Source organism: Leptonotus elevatus, chromosome 15 (assembly GCF_054856555.1).
Source record: "Leptonotus elevatus isolate MCC_2025b chromosome 15, RoL_Lele_1.0, whole genome shotgun sequence".
NCBI classification, from domain to species: domain Eukaryota; kingdom Metazoa; phylum Chordata; class Actinopteri; order Syngnathiformes; family Syngnathidae; genus Leptonotus; species Leptonotus elevatus.
The window spans coordinates 15,916,197-15,928,290 of record NC_141253.1 but is presented as its reverse complement, the minus strand read 5'-3'; the positions used below and the strand labels follow the sequence as shown (position 1 = coordinate 15,928,290).

At 38.9% G+C, this 12,094-nt stretch overlaps 1 protein-coding gene across 1 annotated transcript in view; it reads left to right on the top strand.

Annotated features, from left to right (window-relative positions):
• npr2 (natriuretic peptide receptor 2) overlaps positions 1-12,094 on the top strand; it is a 71,235-nt gene that overhangs the window by 42,768 nt on the left and 16,373 nt on the right. Inside the window, exons 12-14 of the mRNA XM_086096580.1 lie at positions 406-477; positions 2,891-3,050; positions 3,126-3,281. Of these exons, the coding sequence (XP_085952706.1) occupies positions 406-477; positions 2,891-3,050; positions 3,126-3,281 (388 nt within the window). The remainder of the gene's footprint in view (positions 1-405; positions 478-2,890; positions 3,051-3,125; positions 3,282-12,094) is intronic.

Below are 12,094 nucleotides of genomic sequence, written 5' to 3'. Positions count from 1 at the left end.
TGCTTTAAGGCATCTTATTTTTGGCCTGTCTCCTCTCTTCCAGGAGCTTATTAAAACGGACGAGCTGGGGAATGATGTGGAATTCAACCGCAGGCTTTATCACTCACATACTGTTGCAAAGTATTTCTGTGTGTCGATGGGAGCAACTGTTATGATGTGACTGGTTGACAACTGTGTAGTCTGATTCCACTAACTGGCCGGGTCATTAGCATCGTGTGGGTTGGCATGCGAGGCGCTGAGCATATGAAAGAATGCAAGAGGTCTGGCCTAAAGGTGTTTTCGCTCTAAAAATAAACTCTGAAATAGTCTATAGCTGAAGAGGTGCTCATAAAATCGATGTTTTCCTTTTCTTTTAAAATGTTTACTGCTTTCTGGTAATGATGCGCTTGTGTGTATACCTTGCAGGACATTCTGGAGAATGAGAGCATCAACCTGGACTGGATGTTCCGCTACTCACTGATCAATGACATAGTGAAGGTACATGGGTGGGAGGGGTGAAAAAACAAAGGTATTTTCAAGTGCAAAAAAAAAATGATGCTTTGTGAGCATCGGAGAAACGTAGAAACTACCTAGGTTGTTGCCATGGTTTCACATGGACAGTGTGTAGGAGTGAGTACAGGCAATATGAATTGGCACAATACAGCATACATATATTTATATGTATTGTTGTTTTTATTTCCATTTATATATATTTTTTAAATTTAATTTTCGAATTATATTTTTTTATATCCGTTTTTATTTTCACTTTTAGTCATTTATTTATTTATTTAGTCATTTATTTATTTTGAATTTTGGCAGTTTTGGTCCTTCATACCCCTTCCCCCTCGGCGACACGCAACATTCGTGCATGTAAAAATTTGCGCGAAACAGAAACAGTTCAAATTAATTTTTGACGTTTATAGCCGTCAATGGCAGTGAATAAATAAAAAAAAAGAAAGAAAGAAAATATTATAAAAAATTCGGGGCGTCAGGCGATTAATTTGTTTTAATTGTAATTAATCGCATGACTTCACAAGTTAACTCGCGATTAATCACAAATTTCATATGTTTTAAATGTACAATAAAAAAATCTAGGTTTTCATACTCTTGTTAACAAAAGTGGAAAAAAAAATAAAATTAATAGAAATAGTTCAAATTAATTTTTGACGTTTATAGTCGTCAATGGCAGTGAATGAGTTAATAATAATAATAGGAAATGGATGGATCTTCATACTGGAATTACGTACTGTAGTGAAAGTTCTGTGTTTACATTACAATGAAAACGTTTAGATTTCCTCCCATTTTAAAAATCTGTTGCAACACGAGAGTGACGTATGTTGCTGCCGCCGTCGCGGCTGCTTATCGCATCCTCGTGTGTTGAGACCTGCGAGGCGACGAGGTACGTATTTCGCTGTCGCTTGTCGCCTCCCGTGTGTCAAACCCATAATTCCTCATGAGTGGCTTTGGTGTCATTAGCGGTCATGTCACATATGCGTGTTTTACGCACGCGACACGTCACGATGATCACTGTCCAAAATGGCCAATACTGTACTTATGCAAACATATTCATAAAAAGTGCCATGAAATCATAATCGCTCAACATAAAATGACAATTTTTCTCAGGAAAGAGTTAAAATTAACCATTTCACAGAATAGCTAGTTAGTTTTTAATAAGTCTTGGATTCTTTTAACTCATATTTCACTAACGTAATATTAACCAAAATATTGTATTTAGACTAGTGGGGCGTCATAGAACATATTATTATCAATATTTGTTGTTGGGGGGGGGGGGTTGACTTACTTTCTAAAGGTGGCACAAGACACACCTTTTTAGTTTGGCTTTTAATTAAGTGATCTCTTTTAATGTATTAGTCTGACAGTCTTTTAGTTTTGTATCTCCTTTTATTATATTATCCCTGCTGCTGCTCACCACTCCCTCAGGGGTTGGGTCAAATGCGGAGAACAAATTTCGCCCCACTTAGGTGGGTGTGACAATCAGTGGTACTTTCGATTTGCTTTTAACCTTTTATTTCTTTTAGCGCTTTTTATTTGTTATCTGTTGTCTTTTAGTTAGCCTTTTAGCTCCAGTGTGGCCTGGGGGAGAGGGTGGGGGGTCATCCTGAAGGCTCCATAGACTAGGGTGACTGGGGGGGCTCTACACCCAGTGTAGGGCCTACCACAGTCAATCTGGGCCGGGGGTCCCTGGGATGGCACCACTCCTTGTGACCGTGGGCTGTCATCTCCCTGTGGGTGATTTTCATCACATGGTTTCTCTGTGCCCCGCTATGTCTTTTAAATAATTTTCAGATTGTGCGTGTGTGTGGGCATGCTCATGGGGATGTTGGGGAGAGCGGGTGTTTTTTCTTTTTATATTGTACTTCGGACGTTTTAATTACAAAGTACACAGCGCTTTAAGTTGCATTTTTACTAAGTGAAAAGTGCTATATAAATAAAGTTTGATTTGATTTCAAAAGATCTGCTCCAACCTTACAACACAGATGCTCTTTGTCACAAGATCCGACGGTTGGAAAGGTTCAATATTGAACTGCATGCATAATGAAGCAGCGCTTGCGCTGAATTGCTCCATACAGATAGCAGAGCCCAGAAGAGAGGAGACACTGCTAAAGCGTTGAGGGATGTTTCCACAAACTGACTCAACTTTCCACAAAATATTGAACATGAGTCCATCTCCACTGCCCCCTTCCCACAGGAATTAACAGTAATTTCACCGAAATTCCCCCGAGACTGTGACGTCCTTGAAACATGGCCTTGTTTCAAAACCCTCAGCATACATCCACTTGTCAAAGCTTATTGTTTCCATATGTCCAGAGTTTGTGCATGTGTCCTCATGTTGAGGGCAAAAGGAAAACGAGTGCCTTGATGCATGAATGAATGCGCCTCTGCTCTCCAGGGCATGAACTATCTGCACAACAGCTATTTTGGCTGCCATGGAAATCTGAAGTCATCTAATTGTGTGGTGGACAGCCGATTTGTGTTGAAAATCACCGATTATGGATTGGCCAGCTTTCGCGCATCCTGCGAAAACGATGACTCTTATGCGCTCTATGCGAGTAAGTTGCCTTTGTGCAGATCCGATGGATTTCCAATATTCTTGCCTCAAATTTGACAGTATCTTCACTTTTTAGAGAAACTGTGGACAGCTCCTGAGCTCCTCATATACGACCACCATCCTCCTCAGGGGACACAAAAGGGTGACGTGTACAGTTTTGGCATCATCCTGCAGGAAATAGCTTTAAGGAATGGACCTTTCTATGTGGAAGGCATGGACCTCAGCCCTAAAGGTAAATCGTACTGTACAATGTACATCCTATTGCTCACTTGAATGGCTAAATGTTTTTAACTAAAATGTTAAAACAAACTAGAAAAATTCCCGCGGAAATTTTGAATGGGCCTGCTAACTCTTTTCAATGAGCTGAACAGTTTAAACTTTCAACCATTGAAATCGCTCAAGAAATGTGGAAGTTAACCAAAATCAACAGTATGTTACTGCCCCTTTAAGAAACATGCACATTCACGCACACACATTTGATTTTAAGTAACATTTCAATGAGCTGAACAGTTTAAAATTTCAACCATTGAAATCGCTCAAGAAATGTAAAAGTTAACCATAATCAACAGTATGTTACTGCCCCTTTAAGAAACATGCACATTCACGCACACACATTTGATTTGAACCAACATTTCAATGAGCTGAAAAGTTTAAAATTTAAACCATTGAAATCGCTCAAGAAATGTAAAAGTTAACCATAATCAAGATCAAATAAAGTATCTTACTGTCCCTTTAAGAAACATGCACATTCACGCACACACATTTGATTTTAAGTAACATTTCAATGAGCTGAACAGTTTAAAATTCAAACCATTGAAATCGGTCAAGAAATGTGGAATCTACCATAATTAACAGTATCTCACTGCCCCTTTACAAAACATGCACATTCACGCACACACATTTGATTTGAAGTTGTGAGGAGACGTCACGCACCAACACTCCATTGATTTGTATAGGATTACGCTCACCTCAAACAAAAGCCTCTCGCGACTTAACTGTTGAAGATGCAGATTCCAGAAATGGCTTGTTAGAACGGCAAGGGTTTGGGGAACGCGAGCATGTTCTCAGTTTTTTAATCGGATGAAAAATGACCAAATGAGAGCAGGTTGAAAACTTATGATTGATCGAAAATGAAGAGGGAAAAAACGGCGAAATTAACATGGAGGAGATAGGCGTCAAAGTCCGACTTCTCCTCGCTTAAAGTGAAAATAAAGGTACTAAATGACACCGTAGCCAAATAAAACTTAGTTCTTCAGAAAGCAGAGGCTTGTGGCTACAAAATGTGCGAATTTGAGGTCTAGTGAGCAAAGATTGTGGCCATGGTGACGAGTTGAAGTGAAACTTTTGGAAATAGATTTTTTGGTTCCCGTCACTGAAGCCTTAATTAGTCACACTCTAAATAGGCGACTTTTCCCCTTTGCTCACTGTCTTTGAACCCTCACAGGGGGGAGAGCTTTCATTCCTTAAAATTTTTTTTGACACTGAGCTAAAGATGACAAAAATTCCAACAAAATGAGCTAATTTTCATATCGGTCGGTTAATGTATGCGCGCGCAGCGTGTCTTTGAAAAAGGTGCTTGATTGGAGTTGATCTCTTTCGGATTCCCATTCATTCCTATGGGACTTTATTTGGGAGTTTTTTGGGAATAGCGTCGCCATGGTAACTGGGAATTCTTAGAAAAATAATGCCGCACCGAGTCAGATCGAGCCGCATCGTTTGATACCTCATTCGTGCCGGTGCGATCTACGGTACGGGCCGCATTTTTGCGGAAAAATCGTGGAATAAAATATAAAAAAAATAACTAGAAAAATTCCCGCGGAAATTTTGAATGGGCCTGCTAACTCTTTTCAATGAGCTGAACAGTTTAAACTTTCAACCATTGAAATCGCTCAAGAAATGTGGAAGTTAACCATAATCAACAGTATGTTACTGCCCCTTTAAGAAACATGCACATTCACGCACACACATTTGATTTTAAGTAACATTTCAATGAGCTGAACAGTTTAAAATTTCAACCATTGAAATCGGTCAAGAAATGTGCAAGTTAACTAAAATCAACAGTATGTTACTGCCCCTTTAAGAAACATGCACATTCACGCACACACATTTGATTTTAAGTAACATTTCAATGAGCTGAACAGTTTAAAATTCAAACCATTGAAATCGGTCAAGAAATGTGGAATCTACCATAATTAACAGTATCTCACTGCCCCTTTACAAAACATGCACATTCACGCACACACATTTGATTTTAAGTTGTGAGGAGACGTCACGCACCAACACTCCATTGATTTGTATAGGATTACGCTCACCTCAAACAAAAGCCTCTCGCGACTTAACGGTTGAAGATGCAGATTCCAGAAATGGCTCGTTAGAACGGCAAGGGTTTGGGGAACGCGAGCATGTTCTCAGTTTTTTAATCGGATGAAAAATGACCAAATGAGAGCAGGTTGAAAACTTATGATTGATCGAAAATGAAGAGGGAAAAACGGCGAAAATTACATTGAAAAGAGATCAAAAATGTGCGACTTCTCCTCGCTTAAAGTGAAAATAAAGGTACTAAATGACACCGTAGCCAAATAAAACTTAGTTCTTCAGAAAGCAGAGGCTTGTGGCTACAAAATGTGCGAATTTGATGTCTAGTGAGCAAAGATTGTGGCCATGGTGACGAGTTGAAGTGAAACTTTTGGAAATATATTTTTTGGTTCCCACCACTCAGACCTTAATTAGTCACGCTCTAACTGATGCAAGAAAGGCGACTTTTACCCCTTTGCTCACTGTCTTTGAACCCGCACAGGGGGGAGAGCTTTCATTCCTTAATTTTTTTTTTGACACTGAGCTAAAGATGACAAAAATTCCAACAAAATGAGCTAAAATTCATATCGGTCGGTTAACGTATGCGCGCGCAGCGTGTCTTGGAAAAAGGTGCTTGATTTGATGTGATCATTTTCGGATTCCCATTCATTCCTATGGGACTTTTTGGGGGACATTTTGGGGAATTGTGTCGCCGTGGTAACTGGGAATTCTTATAAAAATAATAGCGCAGCGAGTCAAATCGAGCCGCATCGTTTGATACCTTATTTGTCGCGGCGCGATCTACGGTACGGCCCCTATTCTTGCGGAAAAGTCGCTGGAAGATAATATAAAAACTAGAAAAATTCCCGCGGAAATTTTGAATGGGCCTGCTAACTCTTGCAACTCTTTTCAATGAGCTGAGCAGTTTAAAATTTCAACCGTTGAAATCGCTCAAGAAATGTGGAAGTTATAATCAACTAAAAGTATTACTGCCCCTTTAAGAAACATGCACATTCACGCACATACATTTGATTTTAACTAACATTTCAATGAGCTGAACAGTTTAAAATTTAAACCATTGAAATCGGTCAAGAAATGTGGAATCTACCATAATCAACAGTATCTTACTAACCCTTTACAAAACATGCACATTCACGCACACACATTTGATTTTAAGTTGTGAGGAGACGTCACGCACCAACACTCCATTGATTTGTATAGGATTACGCTCACCTCAAACAAAAGCCTCTCGCGACTTAACGGTTGAAGATGCAGATTCCAGAAATGGCTCGTTAGAACGGCAAGGGTTTGGGGAACGCGAGCATGTTCTCAGTTTTTTAATCGGATGAAAAATGACCAAATGAGAGCAGGTTGAAAACTTATGATTGATCGAAAATGAAGAGGGAAAAAAAGGCGAAATTAACATGGAGGAGATAGGCGCCAAAGTCCGACTTCTCCTCGCTTAAAGTGAAAATAAAGGTACTAAATGACACCTTAGCCAAATAAAACTTAGTTTTTCAGAAAGCAGAGGCTTGTGGCTACAAAATGTGTGAATTTGATGTCTAGTGAGCAAAGATTGTGGCCATGGTGACGAGTTGAAGTGAAACTTTTGGAAATATATTTTTTTGGTTCCCGTCACTGAAGCCTTAATTGCATATCAGAGTGGCGATTACACTCACTGTCTTTGAACCCGCACAGGGGGAAGAGCTTTCATTCCTTAATATTTTTTTTGACACTGAGCTAAAGATGGGAAAAATTCCAACAAAATGAGCTAAAATTCATATCAATCGGTTAACGTATGCACGCGCAGCGTCTCTTTGAAAAAGGTGCTTGATGTGTGATTTTGTCTTTCCTTTTCCCATTCATTCCTATGGGACTTTTATTTGGGAGTTTTTTGGGAATAGCGTCGCCATGGTAACTGGGAATTCTTATAAAAATAATAGCGCAGCGAGTCAGAGCGAGCCGCATCGTTTGATACCTCATTTGTCCCGGTGCGATCTACGGTTCGGGCCGCATTTTTGCGGAAAAGTCGGTGGAAGAATAAAAAAGAAAAAAAATAACTAGAAAAATTCCCGCGGAAATTTTGAATGGGCCTGCTAACTCTTGCAACTCTTTTCAATGAGCAGTTTAAAATTTCAACCGTTGAAATCGCTCAAGAAATGTGGAAGTTATAATCAACTAAAAGTATTACTGCCCCTTTAAGAAACATGCACATTCACGCACATACATTTGATTTTAACTAACATTTCAATGAGCTGAACAGTTTAAAAATTCAACCATTGAAATCACTCAAGAAATGTGCAAGTTAACCATAATCAAGATCAAATAAAGTATCTTACTGTCCCTTTAAGAAATATGCACATTCACGCACACACATTTTATTTTAACCAACATTTCAATGAGCTGAACAGTTTAAAATTTAAACCATTGAAATCGCTCAAGAAATGTAAAAGTTAACCATAATCAACAATATGTTACTGCCCCTTTAAGAAACATGCACATTCACGCACACACATTTGATTTTAAGTAACATTTCAATGAGCTGAACAGTTTAAAATTCAAACCATTGAAATCGGTCAAGAAATGTGGAATCTACCATAATTAACAGTATCTCACTGCCCCTTTACAAAACATGCACATTCACGCACACACATTTGATTTTAAGTTGTGAGGAGACGTCACGCACCAACACTCCATTGATTTGTATAGGATTACGCTCACCTCAAACAAAAGCCTCTCGCGACTTAACGGTTGAAGATGCAGATTCCAGAAATGGCTCGTTAGAACGGCAAGGGTTTGGGGAACGCGAGCATGTTCTCAGTTTTTTAATCGGATGAAAAATGACCAAATGAGAGCAGGTTGAAAACTTATGATTGATCGAAAATGAAGAGGCAAAAACGGCGAAAATTACATTGAAAAGAGATCAAAAATGTGCGACTTCTCCTCGCTTAAAGTGAAAATAAAGGTACTAAATGACACCTTAGCCAAATAAAACTTAGTTCTTCAGAAAGCAGAGGCTTGTGGCTACAAAATGTGCGAATTTGATGTCTAGTGAGCAAAGATTGTGGCCATGGTGACGAGTTGAAGTGAAACTTTTGGAAATAGATTTTTTGGTTCCCGTCACTGAAGCCTTAATTGGGTATCAGAGTGGCGATTACACTCACTGTCTTTGAACCCGCACAGGGGGAAGAGCTTTCATTCCTTAATTTTTTTTTTGACACTGAGTTAAAGATGACAAAAATTCCAACAAAATGAGCTAATTTTCATATCAATCGGTTAACGTATGCGCGCGCAGCGTCTCTTTGAAAAAGGTGCTTGATGTGTGATTTTGTCTTTCCTTTTCCCATTCATTCCTATGGGACTTTTATTTGGGAGTTTTTTGGGAATAGCGTCGCCATGGTAACTGGGAATTCTTATAAAAATAATAGCGCACCGAGTCAGATCGAGCCGCATCGTTTGATACCTCATTTGTCCCGGTGCGATCTACGGTACGGGCCGCATTTTAGCAGAAAAAACGCGGAAGATTAAAAAATAAGAAGAAAAATAACTAGAAAAATTCCCGCGGAAATTTTGAATGGGCCTGCTAACTCTTTTCAATGAGCTGAACAGTTTAAAATTTCAACCATTGAAATCGGTCAAGAAATGTGGAAGTTAACCATAATCTACTAAAAGTATTACTGCCCCTTTAAGAAACATGCACATTCACGCACACACATTTGATTTTAAGTAACATTTCAATGAGCTGAACAGTTTAAAATTTAAACCATTGAAATCGGTCAAGAAATGTGGAATCTACCATAATCAACAGTATGTTACTGCCCCTTTAAGAAACATGCACATTCACGCACACACATTTGATTTTAAGTAACATTTCAATGAGCTGAACAGTTTAAACTTTCAACCATTGAAATGGGTCAAGAAATGTGGAAGTTAACCATAATCAACACTATGTTACTGCCCCTTTAAGAAACATGCACATTCACGCACACACATTTGATTTTAAGTAACATTTCAATGAGCTGAACAGTTTAAAATTCAAACCATTGAAATCGGTCAAGAAATGTGGAATCTACCATAATTAACAGTATCTCACTGCCCCTTTACAAAACATGCACATTCACGCACACACATTTGATTTTAAGTTGTGAGGAGACGTCACGCACCAACACTCCATTGATTTGTATAGGATTACGCTCACCTCAAACAAAAGCCTCTCGCGACTTAACGGTTGAAGATGCAGATTCCAGAAATGGCTCGTTAGAACGGCAAGGGTTTGGGGAACGCGAGCATGTTCTCAGTTTTTTAATCGGATGAAAAATGACCAAATGAGAGCAGGTTGAAAACTTATGATTGATCGAAAATGAAGAGGCAAAAACGGCGAAAATTACATTGAAAAGAGATCAAAAATGTGCGACTTCTCCTCGCTTAAAGTGAAAATAAAGGTACTAAATGACACCTTAGCCAAATAAAACTTAGTTCTTCAGAAAGCAGAGGCTTGTGGCTACAAAATGTGCGAATTTGATGTCTAGTGAGCAAAGATTGTGGCCATGGTGACGAGTTGAAGTGAAACTTTTGGAAATAGATTTTTTGGTTCCCGTCACTGAAGCCTTAATTAGTCACACTCTAAATAGGCGACTTTTCCCCTTTGCTCACTGTCTTTGAACCCTCACAGGGGGGAGAGCTTTCATTCCTTAAAATTTTTTTTGACACTGAGCTAAAGATGACAAAAATTCCAACAAAATGAGCTAATTTTCATATCGGTCGGTTAATGTATGCGCGCGCAGCGTGTCTTTGAAAAAGGTGCTTGATTGGAGTTGATCTCTTTCGGATTCCCATTCATTCCTATGGGACTTTATTTGGGAGTTTTTTGGGAATAGCGTCGCCATGGTAACTGGGAATTCTTATAAAAATAATAGCGCAGCGAGTCAGAGCGAGCCGCATCGTTTGATACCTCTTTTGTCCCGGTGCGATCTACGGTTCGGGCCGCATTTTTGCGGAAAAGTCGGTGGAAGAATAAAAAAGAAAAAAAATAATAAACCCTTTTCTAGGGTGGATAGTAATATGTGCCTGCTTGCTCCGCAAGCAGCAGCTTCGCTGCTGCTTGCTCCGCTTAGCAGGCCCATAATAAACCCTTTTTCTAGGATAGTAATATGTGCCTGCTTGCTCCGCAAGCAGCAGCTTCGCTGCTGCTTGCTCCGCTTAGCAGGCCCATAATAAAAAAAATAAACCCTTTTTCTAGGATAGTAATATGTGCCTGCTTGCTCCGCAAGCAGCAGCTTCGCTGCTGCTTGCTCCGCTTAGCAGGCCCATAATAAAAATAAACCCTTTTCTAGGGTGGATAGTAATATGTGCCTGCTTGCTCCGCAAGCAGCAGCTTCGCTGCTGCTTGCTCCGCTTAGCAGGCCCATAATTAATGGACAGTTGAAGGAATGTATGTTTGTGATAAAGCTTTATAAATCAGAAACAGATTTACATAATAGAAAATTCATTGAGTTGTGTTTAACATTTGAAAGTGTGCTTTTGTAAGGAAGACAGGCAGTCAGTGCTGCATATAATGTAATGGCCTATGTAAGACACATTGAAATTACAGGTAATTGGCAATGAGACAGTCAAGATGTCAATTAAGATGATGTGGATGCTCTTTATTTACCGATTTCAAAACGGATGTGCAGGCTGTTGCCTGCGCGATTTTGAAATAAATAGTGTCCTCTGGCGGCCCACCGGGATTTGTCCCACTGCTCTAGATCGCCCAGGCCAGTGAACATATTTTAACAATAAATGTATGTAGTTTTTTCTGTAAAAGAACAGAAATATTGTGTTTTCACAGTTACAGTGATTTGATGTTAGTTTACATTCATCATATAAGATCACAGTCTATTTTTGAAAATGAAACGATATTTTAAAAGAATAGGAAAAATAAACATAAAATAAAAAAAATAATAATAATAAAAAAAACGCTTGTCAGGTATGCTAGTGTGTGGGTTCAAATTCAGAAACAGACTTTATCCAACAAGTTAACATCCATTTTATGAAATGTCATTTGACATAAAATGTTTCCTATATTAATCCATATTTTCATACACTTGATTTTTCAATGCAATTCAATATTTACATATCCACAACAGTGCAGTGGTTACAGCACATGACTGGCATGTGGAAGGTTCAATTCTTGCTTGAAGCCTCTCAAAGTGAATGCAGTTCAGTTTTCTTTTTCTTTTATTAATAATTAGTAGTTTTCACGTAATTTATCCTTTAATTTACTTCATAAGCGTTCTACAAGCATTCCACAGGCATTCCACAGGCATTCAGCTTTCACCGTTCACATGCAATTTCTTCAGAAATGATACTTTGTCTATCGTTTTTTTTAAATAAAGTTGCAAAATACTTATATCGTATAATTGTGATTGCAACGATGTCACTCTGAGTAGTTTTTAGAAATTAAAAGTACTGGTAGTGTGTAATAAAACAATCATTTAGTTGGGCACAAGACTGCAGTTGGCAGTTCAAACTAAATGATTCATGTTTTAAGTGCAGCTACAAAGTGTTCAGATATTTTGAGAGGTGATTTTCTGAGCCTCAAGGAAGGCATTCAAGGGTTGAGGGGCCCATGACCACATAAGCTTGACCACCTTTTAGTTTTGAGGCATCAGGAAAGCCAGTCGAGGCCTGTCTCACGCTGGTGCTCATTTTCGAAAATGGAACCTTAGGGCTGGCTGATTTAAAGCTGATTGGTAACATGATTTCAAAAAA